Source organism: Callithrix jacchus, chromosome 18, assembly GCF_049354715.1.
Source record: "Callithrix jacchus isolate 240 chromosome 18, calJac240_pri, whole genome shotgun sequence".
Classification (NCBI taxonomy): domain Eukaryota; kingdom Metazoa; phylum Chordata; class Mammalia; order Primates; family Cebidae; genus Callithrix; species Callithrix jacchus.
This window is the reverse complement of record NC_133519.1, coordinates 26,383,433-26,400,001: the sequence shown is the minus strand read 5'-3', so window position 1 is coordinate 26,400,001 and position 16,569 is coordinate 26,383,433. Positions and strand designations below refer to the sequence as shown.

The 16,569-nt window shown below is 41.7% G+C and overlaps 1 protein-coding gene across 1 annotated transcript in view; it reads left to right on the top strand.

Annotated features, from left to right (window-relative positions):
- The window catches only part of PAPPA2 (pappalysin 2), a 283,586-nt gene extending 273,974 nt beyond the window's left edge, over positions 1-9,612 (top strand). Inside the window, exons 22-23 of the mRNA XM_054247490.2 lie at positions 6,877-6,975; positions 9,085-9,612. Of these exons, the coding sequence (XP_054103465.2) occupies positions 6,877-6,975; positions 9,085-9,159 (174 nt within the window). The 3' untranslated portion in view covers positions 9,160-9,612. The remainder of the gene's footprint in view (positions 1-6,876; positions 6,976-9,084) is intronic.
- The last annotated feature ends 6,957 nt before the right edge of the window (positions 9,613-16,569 follow it).

Here is a 16,569-nt window from a genome sequence, read left to right as displayed (position 1 = left end):
GAAGTATGCCTGGTTTTGACTCTAAGGTGGTGATGGCAGAATCTTGAAGTTTTCTGACCAGAGTCTCTAGGGAGACAATTCAGGCACCAACCTGCACTGGTAAAAGCAATGGTAGTTTTCTTGCTGCTTTTATAAACCTGGGATTTATTGAATTCTTGCGATAGGTCAGCCATTGTGCTCTGTGTTCCACCTCCATTTGCTCGTTTATTCCTTACAGCAATTCTGTGAGGTAGGTGCTCTTATTCTTATTCACTAACAAGAACACTGATGCTGGTTGTTATGAAGTTTTCTCAGTTTCTAGTTGTTGGTAAGGAGTAGAGCTGGGATCTGAGCATAGGTTATATAAAATCATATCCTGTGGTTTTATTTTTTTATTTTTTTGTTTTTTTTTTTTTTTTTTGAGACAGAGTCTCACTCTGTCATCCAGGAGGAGTTCAGTGGCATGATCTTGGCTCACTGCAAACCTCCTCCTGGGCTCAAGCAATTCTCCTGCCTCAGCCTCCCAAGTTATGTGATTCATATAAGGCAACATACCTAGCAAATCATCTAGCAGTATAGGAATAATAAAAAGGAAGGATCTGGCTGTAAAGTATGCTAAGGAAATATCGTTTACCTCCCACTCAAAATAGGACAATTATATTTATTTATTTGTTGACAACCTATATCAGTCATAGACTAGTAGCTGGGACTACAAAGTAGATTAGATCCCAAGCCTTTGAAAGTACATTCCAGGGGTTAAGTTCTTTAATAAAAATGTAGATAAAATATACCATAACTCAGAGAAGTGACAACTCTCTGAGTCCAGGAAGCCAGATGAAATTTTCCAGAGAAGATTTTTTTCTAAGAAACTATTTCTGTGTAATCGATCTCGATATCTGTCTGTTTGAATTTTATGTTTTCCAAGAAGACTTGCAGACCCCCAAATATGATATCATTGGAAACCCCCCATTCCGAGGAATGAACAGTGGAAGAATGGAACAACACCATTTCCTTTTTTCTGTACATGACAGCAATAAGCAGCAAAACATCTCGCTTTAGCATTCTGAGGCTTGGAAATAAGTGTTTCTGGTTGCAAGCATCTGTTGATGTGATTGGGGCGTGGTGTTGCTTCCTCCTGGTGATATCAGCCTCTAGGGGAATATACCAAGCCCCAAGTCTCAGGGAGCAACAGGGCCAGGGAGCTTATTTGGGATAAACCTTGACCCACAGCTGAGAAAAATAGAAGTGAAGTTGTGGGCCAGGTGCTGTAATCCCAGCACTGTGGGAGGCCGAGGCGGGTGAATCACCTGAGGAAAGGAGTTTGAGACCAGCCTGGCCAACATGGCGAAACCCCGTCTCTACTAAAAATACAAAAAATTATCTGGGTGCGGTGGCTGAGGCCTGTAATCCCTCTACCCAGGAGGCTGAGACAGGAGAACCACTTGAACCTGAGAGGCAGAGGTTGCAGTGAGCCGAGATCATGCCACCGTACTCAGCCTGGGCAACAAGAGTGAAACTTTGTCTCAAAAGAAAAAAAAAGAAGTGATGCTGTGGGGGTCCAGAGGAGTTGAGATTATGCATGACCATTTCTTTGTCTCTGTGTTAGATCGCTGGGTTCATTTAATATGCCTGTACCAAGCCCCTTTTGTAAAAGTGCCAAAATAAGTTACCCTTCCTGCCCAGTAAATTAAAAGATGAATGAAATCATCAAATAGTGGTGGTATGGCATAGCAGAAAGAACAGAAGGTCAGATATCTAGAGATTTGGAACCTGTTCCCAGGATTGCTACTACCTATCCTTGAAAACAAGACAGTTCACCTGTTTAAGGCTCCATTTCATCATTTGTGAAATGAAGGATGTATACTAAGTAGTGTTCAAAGTTTCATTTAGCCTTAGAGTTTCTTATATCTATGGTCCTTTAAAAAATATCTTGAAACATACTAATTTGATTTCTTTGGATATGTGCCCAGTTGTGGGATTGCTGGATCATATAATTGACATTCCCAACAACAGTGTGCAAGGGTTCCCTTTCCTCCATGTTCTCACCGGCACTTGTCTTTCATCTTCTTTTTTTGAGATGGAGTTTCACTCTTGTTGCCCAGGCTGGAATGCAGTGGCGCGATCTCGGCTCACCACAACCTCTGCCTCCCAGGTTCAAATGATTCTCCTGCCTCAGCCTCCCGATTAGCTGGGATTACAGGCACCCACCTCCACACCCTGATAATTTTATATTTTTAGTAGACGGGGTTTCTCCATGTTGATCAGGCTGGTCTCAAACTCTTGATCTCAGGTGATCCTTCTGCCTTGGCCTCCCAAAGTTCTGGGATTATAGTTGTGAGCCACTGTGCCCCGCAGTCTTTCATCTTTTTGAAAAGCAACTAGTGGTCTCATTATCGGGGTCTCTGGGGGCCTTGCAGGCCTCTCAGTTTCTGCCCCCATGATTATAAGAGAGACTTGGTGCTAGGACTCTACTCTTGATGTTCTTTGCATTGTTTGCATGTGAAGCCCAGGGTATGTAGACACAGAAAGCTGAATCATGGGATGGGAAGGAGAATGAGGATTAAGCCACAAGTCACCATTCACTGAAGAGCCAGAGAAAAAGAAAATGAGTGCATAGATTTGTGCACATTTACGTAGAACTTCTATTGGCTGCAAGAACTCCATCAGGCACTGCACCATGCCTGCTTTGAAAGGGAGCCTGATAGAACCTAATTAATATGAAGAAATTGAAGTGGCTCTGATTTGTCATTCACATAAGAAGAAGATTTTTATGAAAATGTTGTGGGAAAGAGAAAATAGTGCTTGGCATCAAGCAAACCTTTGATTAGCATCTTCTCTTGGTATTAAACACTCATCAAGATTACAAAACAGGACCCAGTCCCATGCCTTACCTTTAGGGATACAGTCCTTTTTGGCTAAGATTCCAACCTGTAGGTCAATAAAGCGGAAGTTCTAACCTTTCTAAAACATCAAGGTGGTCTTGAGTTCTTCTGCAAGCTGTAGAAGAACAATGTTCTTAATCTGATTCAAGAAAGAGAGATCTTATCAGCCAATAGGTCAGTGTTTACAGAACTATTCCCAGGCCTGGGCTCTGTTATAGGCAGCCTTAGACCACTTACCCCTCTGTTTCTTCTTCTTAGACAGATCTTTCAGACTCCTCTTCCACTCAGAATCATTTAGTCCTAAGCTCTTCTCCATAGGGCCTAGATGTTGTGGAGCCAGCCCCTGAAAGCAGATTTCCCTCACTGCCAAAATCTGGATTAGGTATTTAACTCCTGTTCACATCTTGATGCTACACTGAGCTATCACATTGAGCTAAAAAAAAAAAAAAAAAAAAAAAAACATGCTTATGGTGGGTCCCCCCAAGGTCTGGAATTACATTTCATTGATCTCTGTGACCCCATAACAATGCCTGGAACATATAGGTGTGGAATAAAGACTATGGAGTGACTGAATGACTGACTATTCCCATAGACAGCAGACAGAGCCACACTATCTCTATGGCTAACTCCCCACAGCAACCTCAGAATGGGAAACAACACTAGGTTATATAACATTCATCTACCTGGAACATGGCTAGAAAAGCCATGGCAAAAAAACGCTTTCTATAACAATAAAAATAGGTATCATAAGGCTCATACATCATAAGAAGAGTAGACCAAACACTCTCTCAGATTTAAGTGTTGACCATAGATAAAATTCTAAGGGCTTGACCTTCCGGCTCAAAGATAAATCATCTCTGCATGTGGTGTGTATGTACACGTGTGTTTGTTTTAAAGGAGGCACAGTTAGCAAAGGGGAGAGCTTTTCTATAAAGCGAAAATCATATGCAGTTATGTTAATGACTTTGGGTTCTACATGTTTTTAAAAGGCAAAAAAAAAGACATTTTTTAAAGATTTTTTCTTTTACCAAGATGGCTAAAATTAAAATTAAAAAGTGACCCCTACTGGGATAAGCTTCAGATATTTGAAAAGCGCCTTAAGTGAAATGCTTTATTTTCTGATGTTGTAGGATAAACAAGATATACATATGGGTGGTGAAGTTCACCTACGTACACGTTGTGCAGAGAAACCAAGCCTAGTACCTTTTCTTGGAAAAGATGCCTGTGGGTTAGAGTGATATCCTAAGACGGACATCTTTCAATTATTGAAATTAAACTCTTCTAGTCTATATCCAGTCTTCAGCTATTTTTAAATTTGGGGTCAATTAGTCATTCTTCCTTTGCTATTTTTTTATTGTAACCTTGGACTCAAACTGTCAGCTTCCCAGGCACATGTTGCCATAGGAGACTCTGTTTGTTGAGGGTGGAGTGGTTGTTTTTGGCAGGTTGGGGGAAGAGCAATTAATTCTAATAGGTATATAGTAAATTAAACACTTGGATCTTTCCAGCCTTTTCTCTGTATTTCTGCTTTTTTCTATAAACTTCGTTCTCTTTCCAGATGACTCTTTAAGAGCAGAAAAGAAGGAGCTTTTAGAAATAATTCCTAGGCTAGAGCAAAGGAAGTCCAGTGGGGCCTGGAGAAGGTCACTTAGGTCATTACTGCTCTTTTCAACATATGTTCCCTAATGTTCTTGAGATTAGAAGCGACCCTTAGTGAAGACTGTAGAAAGTAAAATTCCCTGAGATCTTTTACTAACCCATTCAAATATTTAGATTTTCTTATGAAAAGAAAGATATCTTTAGATATACCTTTAATTTCCATTCTGAAGACCAGGCTTATACATGTAAGAAAAGTATTTTGGGTGCTCCTTAGATTTTTATAGACAATTACATGGAAAAGAAATAAGGAACTTATTAGATTTTGCCAATGAGTCAGTCAGGGCTGGAGGAAAAGTAACAGATGTAGTGTTAGATGAATAAGATACACTCCAAACACTTGAAAAAGAAAAATGAAACTCTGGGGAAACTCCATATGTGTATCCGGTCATCCTGCGAGAACCCAAGAGCATCTATAGGTATTAAGGATGCACTAGTTGTCTTTTGACTTTGATTATTTGGCTGCAATTCAGGACCCGAGTCTTGATTCTATAGTTATTCCAAGTTCCCTAGAGCCAGAATAACTGGTTCCAGCATTAAAGACAAATGCTCATCTCAGAATCTTTGTCTTTCATCCCAGTGAGGCCTGTGTTGAAAACAGAATTCATTTTCACTTCCTGCTCACAACAGGAAGTGACATTGCTAAGCAGCTGTTAGGCAGCTGTCGGGTTCCACCCCACAAGTAGCAGCTTCTCAGGGTTGGCGAACTGGTAAACATCTGGAATGATGTTCCAGTGACCTCAGGATTCCATAGAATAAATCAAAACATTGAAGTAATCACTTGGATAAACTCGTTCTGATGTAACTCAATTGCTGAGAATTATTTAATGGCCATTTTTGTGTTGAGTGATCCATCTCATCAAAACACAGTTAAATAGAAATCTGTCCTTCTGTTTGACATTTAAGGAGGGTGGGAGAGAGAAAGTGATTTGAGCATGTAAACTCAAAGGTGGCTTCAGAACTTAAAGAGTTGTGTGGCCCAAACAATTTGACCACAAGATGTTTCCTAGGACTCTATGGTTGGGCATCACTCAGGATGAGGAGCAGCCAGCTGTATGGAGTAGGTGGGCTGGCTGGTGCACCCTCCAGGATACAGCACGGCAGTGTTTCCCTTCAGAGGCAGTTTTCTAGAGAAATAATGCATTGGGCTGCTGAGCTGTTTTTTAACAACTTGTTGCTATTCTTACTGCACATTCTCTTTTGGGGTGAAACACTCCATTAACTTTGGTTTGACCTGGACCCCTTTCCCATTTTGGTTCCTGCTGACTTACTGCAGTAATAGTAGTGGATGGAAACAGTACAGCTGTCTCTGCTCTAACCCTGTGTCAAGTTGCTGTGCATGAGGTGGCTGTATCTGTGGGCATATTTGTGTCCCAGCACTAGTGCCCTCAACCCAAGCACTGCAGGCTGGACAGGCATCATTTTAGTCTTCATAGTACCCAAGGACTACTCAGGTCTCTAAGTATCAGTCTCTAAGTATTAGTACACCAGGAGAGGGCTAGAGTTAATATGTGAGAAGCAGTACAAAGCCAGGATACATGATGTCTAATACTAAGCTGTATCTGACACTTGCTATATGACCTGGGCAATTCTTATCATCTCTATGCATTCCCATTTCCTTGTTAAAAAAGCAAGACTTTTGGTCAAGCATGGTGGCTCATGCCTGTAGTCCCAGCACTTTGGGAGGCTGAGGTGGGAGGATCATGAGGTCAGGAGTTCGAGACCAGCCTGGCTAATGTAGTGAAACCCCGTCTCTACTAAAAATACAAAAATTATTTTGAGCATAGTGATGTGTGCCTGTAGTCCCACTACTCGGGAGGCTGAGGCAGGAGAATTGCTTGAACCCGGGAGGCAGAGGTTGTGGTGAGCCAGGATTGTGCCACTGCACTCCAGCATAGGCAACAGAGCAAGACTGTCTCAAAAAAAAAAAAAAAAAAGGAAAAAGAAAGAAAGACAGAAAGCAGGACTTTGAAACCCAACCCTGCCTACTGCACAGGCTTTCTCCCATGTTCAACAGAGTTAGAAACATGGGGCAGTGTCTTGTAGCCTACATAATATAAAGCCCTCTTATTGCAAGAAAGCAAAAAAAAAAGTTGATCAGCCAGTTTAAATGACCTATCTCAGACCTCAGAGTAGGTGAGGAACACTACTGCAAGTGAAATATAACAATTCATTGGGCCCAGTGGTCTTGAGATTTTTCAGCTGCTTGCAAATGTTAGGTCAATGTGTATCCTGCACCTTGGGTGCTTTTCTGTAATATCTCTGGAGTTGTATGGATTGCGCTTGGATGGGGGAATGGCAGAGTCAAGATAGACATAATAAGGCTGTACCGAGATGTTGCCTTCCAACTTCCCTACAGCCCTTCCAAGCAGATGGTTGGTGTGACACTATCAACAACCGAGCCTACTGCAACTATGACGGGGGAGACTGCTGCTCTTCCACGCTCTCCTCCAAGAAGGTGAGTGAGAGAACCTGGGGATGGGGGAGGCAGTGGTTTCAGGAATAAAGGCAGGGTCTTCAGCTATCTCTCCTTCATGGTGTGTAATAACGGGTTTGTATTCAACAATTAGGAGGGAATTATAATGAGCAAACACTGGAGCTTCTACATTGACAGAGTTAAGGATAGCATAGGTTCTTACACAACACCAGTTCTTTGTCAGTTCAGTGACTCTTTCAGAAAAGCCATGGTTATTGCTATGGAAGGACTCATACCTGTTTATCGTTGGCCAAGAAACATTTCTGTAGGCAGGGAAAATAACCATCTTTACCCCGGGGGAGGCAGGATTACCAACAAAGTGCTATCCAGTTATTATCTGTCTTCGTAATTACATTAATAATTTTACAGAGTATGTTACAAGCAGCTCGCAGATACATGTTAAATGGCTGCCACCAGCCACCTGAGTGCTCTCTGGATTGTGTCTTAAGCAATAATCCTTTCTTGATGCCCTTCATCCTTGTTACTCTTGGCTCTGTTAAATTGGCAGATAGACTCAAGCTAAGCCTTATAAAATAGAATAAGCAGAAATGTTGTAGTAAGATGGGTAAAAAACCTAAGTGCTTCAAAGGCATTTAAAGCGAGTTGGGTCAATATGATAAATCTGAAATAAGCAAGAGATGGTATTTCCTTCCTTGGAGGTGTCTCCTTGATAAAGCCACACCTATCTTAATCACTTACATGCAGGCTTGAATATTACATCTCTTACTTACTAATATTTAACCCTCACTCAATATGTGGCAGGCACTATTCTCACCACTTATGTGAAGTAACTTAATTAATGCAGAGTGCTCGGGTGCTCATTATATCACTAATTTGGCTCTATTTTGCTCTAAAAACCCATACATCCTAAACTAAGAGAAACAGATCAAGGGCTTGGACCACAGGTCAGAAATCAGGCCAGCTATCTCTGTAAAGGAAGACAGGACAACTTAGGAAAAAATTAAGCAGTTCTCTCCCTATCTCACACTCTGAAAAATCTAGTAATTGTAATAAATTTCAGTGCCTGAGGCCAGCAGACACAGGAATTAGGATTGAAAAGGCACTTCACCCCTCTGTTGACTCCTAAATCACATTTTAAAGTAATGTGCAAATATGCTGGAAATTTCCCCACACAGCCCCACCCATTCTCCAACCCACTTGCCCAATCACCAAGTCCATCTCTTTAGTGTACTTGGACCAGTATTGTTTGTGATATGCCTATTTATTTTTATCTCATTCTATTGTTAATGCCCCAAAGGGAAAAATCACTAACACTTTTATGTCGCATCTCCCAAATGCCCAATTTTCTCTGATGCTAGTTATGGACACTCAAAATGTAGCATTTATCTATTTGTAGTAGTGCAAGCAGAAGAGAGTAACTTTTTCTGACTGTCTTTGGCATGGGGAAGAGATAGTTACATAGAAGGAAAGCAATAGAGCCACAAACAGTGGGTGGGGAGATGCATTATTCCGCCAAACCAATATATATCTTGGGCTCAAAAAAGCGAAAACTCATGCTTTATGAGGATGGCAAAGATGTTCCTCTTGTCCCAAGAACACTGAGAGGTTGGAGGCAGAGAGTGAGTCTGTAGCTTGTCTCAGCTTCCCATATAGCAGTGTCATTACCTTGTGTCAAGTCACCTCACATCTTTTGCCCTTCCCTGTAAAAAGAAGATGCTGATGCTACCATTCATCTTTCCTGCTTTACAGGGAAAGTAACAGTAACAGTAAGAGCAGTAGTTTTAGATAAGAGTGGCAATATTAGAACTGACAGTAGTTATGCTTGGCAATATATAAGAGCTTTATACTTACCATGTTATTGAAATCATACAAACACCCTCTGGGGTCGTTTCTGTTGTCCTCCCCAACTTATATGTGAGGAAAGTGAAGCAAGAAACGATTACCTCGCCTCAGGCTACATGGTGATGGGGTGTGTGAGTGAGAAAACCGTGTGTTTATTTCTGGTCTGTGATGATATTAGCACATAATTCCCCAGTTCCTCTGGCACCAAGTGAGAAAAGTGAATGCTGGTTGAAAAGTATGAAGCTATCACAGAAATGCACTATTTTAACTTCTCTTTCATCCCCCTAGGTCATTCCATTTGCTGCTGACTGTGACTTGGATGAGTGCACCTGCCGAGACCCCAAGGCAGAAGAAAATCAGTAACTGTGGGAACAAGCCCCTCCCTCCACTGCCTCAGAGGTAGTAAAAAAAGAGAGGCAGACCCAGGAGGAAACAAAGGGTGAATGAAGAAGGACAGTCATGAAGTGGAGGAAGGAGGAAGAGTATGAAGGATCTTATAAGAAATGCATGAGGATATTGATAGGTGCCAACTAATACATCGAGTGGTCCAAGTAGGGGAGAATCATAGGCAAAAGTTTCTTTAAAGTAGCAGTTGATTAACATGGAAGGGGAAATATGATAGATATATAAGGACCCTCCTCCCTCATTTACATTCTACTCAATCCTATCCTCAACTCTTGCCCTGCTCCCCACTCTACACCCTGCCAACTATTCAGTCCCACCCAACTTGTAAACCAATACCGAAATACTAGAGGAGAATTTGGCAGGGACACTCTGCTAATACCCGTTTCGAATGAATTGCCATCTTTCAGAGCTTGTCTGCTCTCAACTGGCTCTTTTTCCTTTTGTGTAGTCTCCCTTAAATAATGAAGTTAGTTATTCTTTATAAGTATTTAAACATAATTATATAAATATATATATATTATATTTTTGCTGTTTACTAAGCTAAAAATTATTCATTGTTCCACACATGCTGCTGTGAAGTTTAAATTGAATGCTGAGACTTTGAGGGCAGAAAGGCAACTTATTTTCCCGTCTTTCTATGGATGAGGATTGGCAGGTTAAATGGGAGGTGCAGAAGGAGAGAGACATGGAATTCTGGATGCTTGCATGTAAAGTTAATCATCGTTTTCTGTGACCTGGGAGCTGGGCCCATTTATGATCAAGGAGATGGGGAGTTAGAATGGTGGCACTAAGAGGCTTAGGAAGTTGGGTGTGAGTACCTACTGGTGATGGGTCCAGAACTAGATAATGGTTCTTGAATATCTGTCCACAAAGAATATATTAACTTGTGTCCACTTCTAAGAACTCTCAGTTGGAGTTGGTGAGACCCAGGATTCTCTGCATTTCCATACTTGTCTGTTCCAAGGGTGGCTGTCAGCCAGCCAGCCAGTCAACAAGTTTGCATTAGAGCCCATTCTCTGAGCACCAGGATTACAGGAACTCACACGATCCTCATACTTGGCCTGTGGTCCCACTTCTTGTTAGAAGTCTCCAAGCCTGGCTATCACTCACAGTCACATGACCACGTGTTGATTTTTTTTTTCTGGGGAAAAAATATTATGGAAATGACACAGGGGAAAGGTGGGAGGAGATGAAAGCCCAGGCAGGAATGGAGGAGCCAAAGAGGACTGTGGAGAAGTGAGCAGTCAGGGTTAAACTAAAGCCTGGGCGTGAGAATGGAAGTGATCGGGGAGGTTTGGTCCTTGTTCCAAGTCTCCAAAGAAGACCCAAGTGGGTCCCTTGAGCAATGAAGAATCTGAGATAAATTCTTGTCAAGTATCGTGTACAAAATCTGTGAGCCAGAGATTTTGACTTCAGCAAGCTATGAGAATACATGGAGCAAGGGTGACACTCTGTGGGGAGACAGAAGAATTTCAACTATTTAGGGTCCATTTTGTTGTTTTTACCCTTTCTTATCCAATACATGGACTGCACATGAAATGACCACATTAAGCCTCTCTCTATTGACATCCCAGAGTCACTGGGATGTGGTCTATTGCAGTTACATTTTCTTGTAACGGTTTCTGGATTAGGCCTTAGGGAAAGAGAGTAAGGAGCCAATTTCTGTTTACTATTCTAGTTTTACTCATTTTAGGAAGACTGTGAGGCTTGTCTCCCTTAAAGTTTCTTCTCCAATGGAAACCAGGAACAGACAACACTTAGATCTCAACCGTGGTCTGTCTCCATCTTCTGCTCTTTTGCTTTGACCAGAGTTTTTCTACTTTTCCCATCAACACCAGAGAAACAGTTTTGCAAATAGGAACAGGAAATACTACCACAGCTATAGAAATATTATCTATATTATCACATAGGGAAAAAGAATATCCTGAAAGGGAGTAAAACAAGAATAAGGTGATATACCCATATTAATCTGTTGGTTTGTGGAATGACGGTGTCACAGCCATTGGGAAAAGGAAAGAGTAGAGTTCACCCCTTCAAAAACAATCTTTGTTTTGTCCTCTAATGTCTAGCATAAAGAAGATGTAGCTCAGATACCACTCATTGTCTTGAGTCATGCTTAGTGCCCCCAATAAGACAAGCATGTTTATTGTTGGTATTCTGATAGGCTTCAGTAGGCAAAGGACAATGGAAAAGTTTCGACACCCTATTTTGTTTTATTTGGGAAAATGTCCAAATTGCTGGAAGCGTGCTAAGTTCTGCCTTGGGGAATCCTATCTTGTCTGAAATTGAGGCAGAGGAATTATTATCCTGGGCATTCCCCAGTTCAGGAACATGGAGCCTGTGGCTCATGCCGGTGTGTGTCTGCGTGCAGTCTCTCCACAATAGCAATAGTAAGAACATTTGCATTTTAAATTTCATTTTTAAATATTTTATTCTCTGCAATTCAGCACTGCTCTGTAAAGGCAAAAGGAAAGTTCCTGTTGTGTGTGAAGAGCCCCTTAGGCAATCAGGCTTCCCAGTCATAGTCAGCTGTAGCCGACAGCAGGTTCTTCCGGTCTCTGTTCCTGAGGCTTGAGGTTTTGAGCAACTCAGGTCACTGACAAAGTGGAAGGACTAAGACACTATGGTCACAGATCCCAGCAACACAACTCACATTCCATGTGATGGTCCACATTCTACTGCTCTTATCCACCCATGTGGTCATTGAGAGCCTTTCTCAGAGACTCTTCTGTGTGTTTGATTGTGCCCAGGTGGCGCAGGGCTAGCTGGCTCTAACGACTAGCATGACAGCGTCCAGCCAGAAAGGCAGGCAGGGGGACCAAGTGAGGAGAATGGGCAGATGCTGGCAGAAATGAAAATGAAGGGATCATGAAAGAGCTTTTCCTGATTCTCTTCTCTTTTTTTCTATTACAAGGCATTGAACTTGGCACTGCCTCTATTCTTTTGTGATCACCATTGAGTGCATTAGTTAACACCCAAGGGGATGGCTTGATTGGGGATGTAGTGAAAGGAGCTGATCTACTGTAATGTAATGTCAAACAGCTACAGCCAGTTATTTTGTAAGACTATAAGATGTTCATTAAAAAATCAGCACACAAAATGTGAAGTGTCTTTGGTGTCCCTTTGTTTAAATCATTTCATCACTTTCTAATCACTTCCCATTGTCTTGTGCCAGGTCCATGCAATAGTCATTATTTATTTGATTGATTGGTCATTTCTTTTAGTCATTTAAAAACCAGTTATTAAGTAAACAGGATATGTAAGGAAGATGAACATGAACGTTCATAAGAAGACATGGCATATCTGAAAGTAGAATGTAAGGCAGGAATGTCAAATACCTCATGAGTTTTGAAATAATGTGCAAGAATTACTTGCAGTCCAGAGGAAGTAGGGCTCACTTCTGGATGCCAAAGGTAGGCAGCATTTGGAATATGGTTGGGGAAGGATGCATATGATCCGACAGGTACAAATGAGGGTGGCGAGAGGAGAGTCCAGGCAAGGAAAACAACAGGGTTGAAGATGTGGAGGTAGGAAAGGTATAGGCTGTGCATTTTGGAGTATCAGTGAGGCATCCAGCTTAGCTGGAAGGTAGAACTAAGCTAACATGTACCATCCATTTGGTAAATACAAAATCTTACTTAATTCTTAAAACAGATCTGCAAACAGCATATCCTGACTTCACAGATGAGAACAGTAAGCCCCAAACTGGCAAGAAAAGTTCCTCAAGGTCATATGAAGGGAGTTAGCCTGGTTCTGTGGGACACCAAGATGTCAGAAGGAAAAGAAAAATTGTGATTAATAGGATGAAGAGAGGTGAAATGCAATGTCAAGGATGATGCCTCTGCATGAAATACACAATGTGAAAGCTTCCCGCCCTGACAGAAAAGGGAAGCTAGCAGGAGTAGGCTTTTAAAGAAAGAGTAGACATTTGCTCTCTCAATAAACTCGGGTTGAAAGCCAGATACATAATTAGCTGGAAATGTCATCTAAAGCAGTGTTCAGCACCCTAGAGGAGCCTTCTGCAGTTGGGGCCAGCTTGCAGAGTTTTCTGGCCACACCAGTCACCACCTGGCTGCTTGAAGGACTGGGCAGATATCTCAGCATACCTATGAGGCATTTGGAAAGAACTGTGAAATAGACAGTTGGAAATGTGAGCTTGGAACTTGGGAGAGAGGTTTGTGGTTAGAAATAATCATTTGAGAGAGAGAAAAAGCATTTTCTTTATGGTGCACAAAGTGCTTTCATTTGCTTTATGGCTACCCATAGTAGGCAGAGCAAGGACAGTTTTTTTTTTTTTCTTTTCATTTTACAGATGAAGAAACTGAGTATCTGTGAGGTTATAGGAAAATTTAAGTTCATGTATCTAAGTGCAGGTTGGGGTGGGAATCCAAGTTCTCTGTCTCCAAATGTAATGTTATCTATTGCACAGCATTGACCCAGTTCCATTTGCAATGGGAAAGTTTAATGTCTTTTGACCGGTTTATGTTTCAAGGTGCTCATTGCTTTCCTTGTGGCTTTCTGAGTAGCTGAGCCTATTTTCTCTCCTGCCTGTTGTTTCTAGCAAATGGTAGAAAAACTGAGGGCAAACTTTCCTGAGCACCCTTCCAGGGCCCTCTCTCTCCTCATGCCAGGCCCTGAGTATAAGCAGATGCCCTTGCACATACCAGTTAGGCCAGCTGGACAGAAATGTCTGGCAAGGCTGCCTTTTCCTTAATAGCTTCCCTAGGGAGAGTCCTGGACAGAGACTTTGGAGCTCTGGTTTCCATTGACTGACAAACTTAAATGACATGATGAGTCATCCATCAGCTGGGAGACTCACTACTCTTAGATTCAGGTCATCCAGATGATGAAGGGCTCAGGGTAAGGTTGGGTGAGGTAATGAGAAGGGCTCTAGGGCATCTCTGAAGCTGACTTTGGATCATTCCTTAAGTCATTCCAGGAAGACCACTGAAATACTCCTAGTATTTCAGGTTTCTCAGTGGTTGGCTCAGAAGAAAAAGATGGTAGTGGTGAGGATCCTGTATCCCATAATGGTCCATGCCCATAAAAGCTTCTACATGTGCCTGGGATATCTGGCCTGGCAAAATACAAGACTGTTTTAGAAAATAGATGGTTATCCAGTCAATCATTAATGGGCATTTCGGTTGGTTCCAAGTCTTTGCTATTGTGAACAGTGCCACAATAAACATATGTGTGCATGTGTCTTTATAATAGAATGATTTATAATCCTTTGGGTATATATCCAATAATGGGATTTCTTGGTCAAATGGCATTTTTAGTTCTAGATCCCTGAGGAATTGCCACATTGTCTTCTACAATATTGAGCTAATTTACACTCCCACCAACAGTGTAAAAGTGTTCCTATTTCTCCACATCCTCTCCAGTATCTGTTGTCTTCTGATTTTTTAATGATCGCCATTCTAACTGGCGTGAGATGGTATCGCAATAAACAGAAAACCAAACACTGCATGTTCTCACTCATAAGTGGGAGTTGAACAGTGAGAACACATGGACACAGGGAGGAAAACATCACATGCCAGGGCCTGTCAGGGGGTGGGGAGCTGGGGGAGGGATAGCATTGGGAGAAATACCTAATGTAGATGACAGGGTGATGGATGCAGCAAACCACCATGGCACGTGTATACCTGTGTAACAAACCTGCACGTTCTGCACATGTGCACCAGAACTTAAAGTATAATAATAATAAAAGATGGTTATTCTCAAGTCTGCCATTGTGTGAGCCTACCTGAGATTGAATACATCTTGTTCAGTCAGAATTCAGCTGGTGGTCAATACACTGTGGTGTGTGATTTGCCACACTTGGCTTCTTGCTGAATATGGTTTGGTTTTCATTTTTAATCTGGTCGTGCCACTCAGTCTTTAGGTTACATTGCTGCGTGTTAGTAAGAACTAGTATGACAATGATGAAGTACATTCTTAAATCTACAAGTCAAATGTGGTTAACATTCCAAATGAGTATAATAAAAACCTTTCTAAGCCCTGAAAGGTAGTTTCGAGTAATGGCGATATTCAGATTAACTACAATTTGCTAATGTTCTTCAAATCCAATTTTCTTCTAAGGATAATTTAATATAGACAAGCTTCCTTTTCTTTGTCTGTCTACACAAAAGTCATTTATTAAAATGCAAAAAAAAATAAGAAAATGAAGGGACAGTGTTTACTTTTTAATGACTACCAATTATGTTGTGTAAATGTGCCCTTCTTTCCTTTGGGTAACTGCTATCTGAAGGCAATTGCCAGTTTAAAAATGTTTATACACATACAAGTCACATTTAAATCTCACAAAAGGCTGTTAAAGTTAGAGAATTTCCCCACACCACAATTTAATACATACAACTCAAAGTGCTTCCTGAATGGTTAGGCAAGTTATGTTAGGGTGCAAATGACGTTGTAAGTAGCGAATCAATAACCATTAGAATCATCTGTAAGAAAATTTCTACAGCTTTTTAGAATGTCCAAGTAGTCTTCACAATGGGAAAATACTGCTTATTAACTCAACATTGTTCATGCTTTCTCTACCTAGGGAGGTGACCTGGCACAGGGAGGCTGGGGTCAGGATGACTGAGCCTGGACCTAGAAAGTCAATATGTAGGAGGTATTGGTGATTTGTGATCCATGGGCAGCAGCATAATGATCTGCAAGGATGAAAACTACAAAGTTTCAAAGCTGACAAATCTGAATTTGCATTCTGGGTCCATTACTCACTAGGTAAGTCGTCTAGTTACTGAAACTCTCTGAGCCTCAGTTTCCTAAATATCTACTTTCGCCCAAGACCAAGCCCAGCATAGTGGTTAAGCAGTGCCAGGCAAGAAGGGGTTAAAGAGTGATTGATGGAGATGATGTGTATAGATTACTCTCTCAAAACGTTTGCGGCCAGGTGTGGTAGCTCATGCCTGTAATCCCAGCACTTTGGGAGGCTGAGGTGGGAGGACCCCTTGAGGTCAGACATTTGAGACCAGCCTGGCCAACATAATGAAACCTCCCTTCCACTAAAAATAGGAAAATCGAGACTGGCATAGTGGCACACACTTGTAGTCCCAGCTACTCGGGAGGCTAAGAAGGGAGAATCACTTTAACTTGGGAGGTAGAGGTTGTAGTGAGCAGAGATTGCACCACTGCACTCCAGCCTAGGTGGCAGAACAAGACTCCATCTAAAAAAAAGAATGGCTGGGCATGGTGGCACATGCCTGTAATCCCAGTACTTTGGGAGGCTGAGGCACGTGGATCATGAGGTCAGGAGATCAAGACCATCCTGGCCAACATGGTGAACACTCCCAACTCTGCTAAAAATACAAAAAAATAAATTAGCTGGGCATGGTGGCATGTGCCTGTAATCCCAGCTACTCG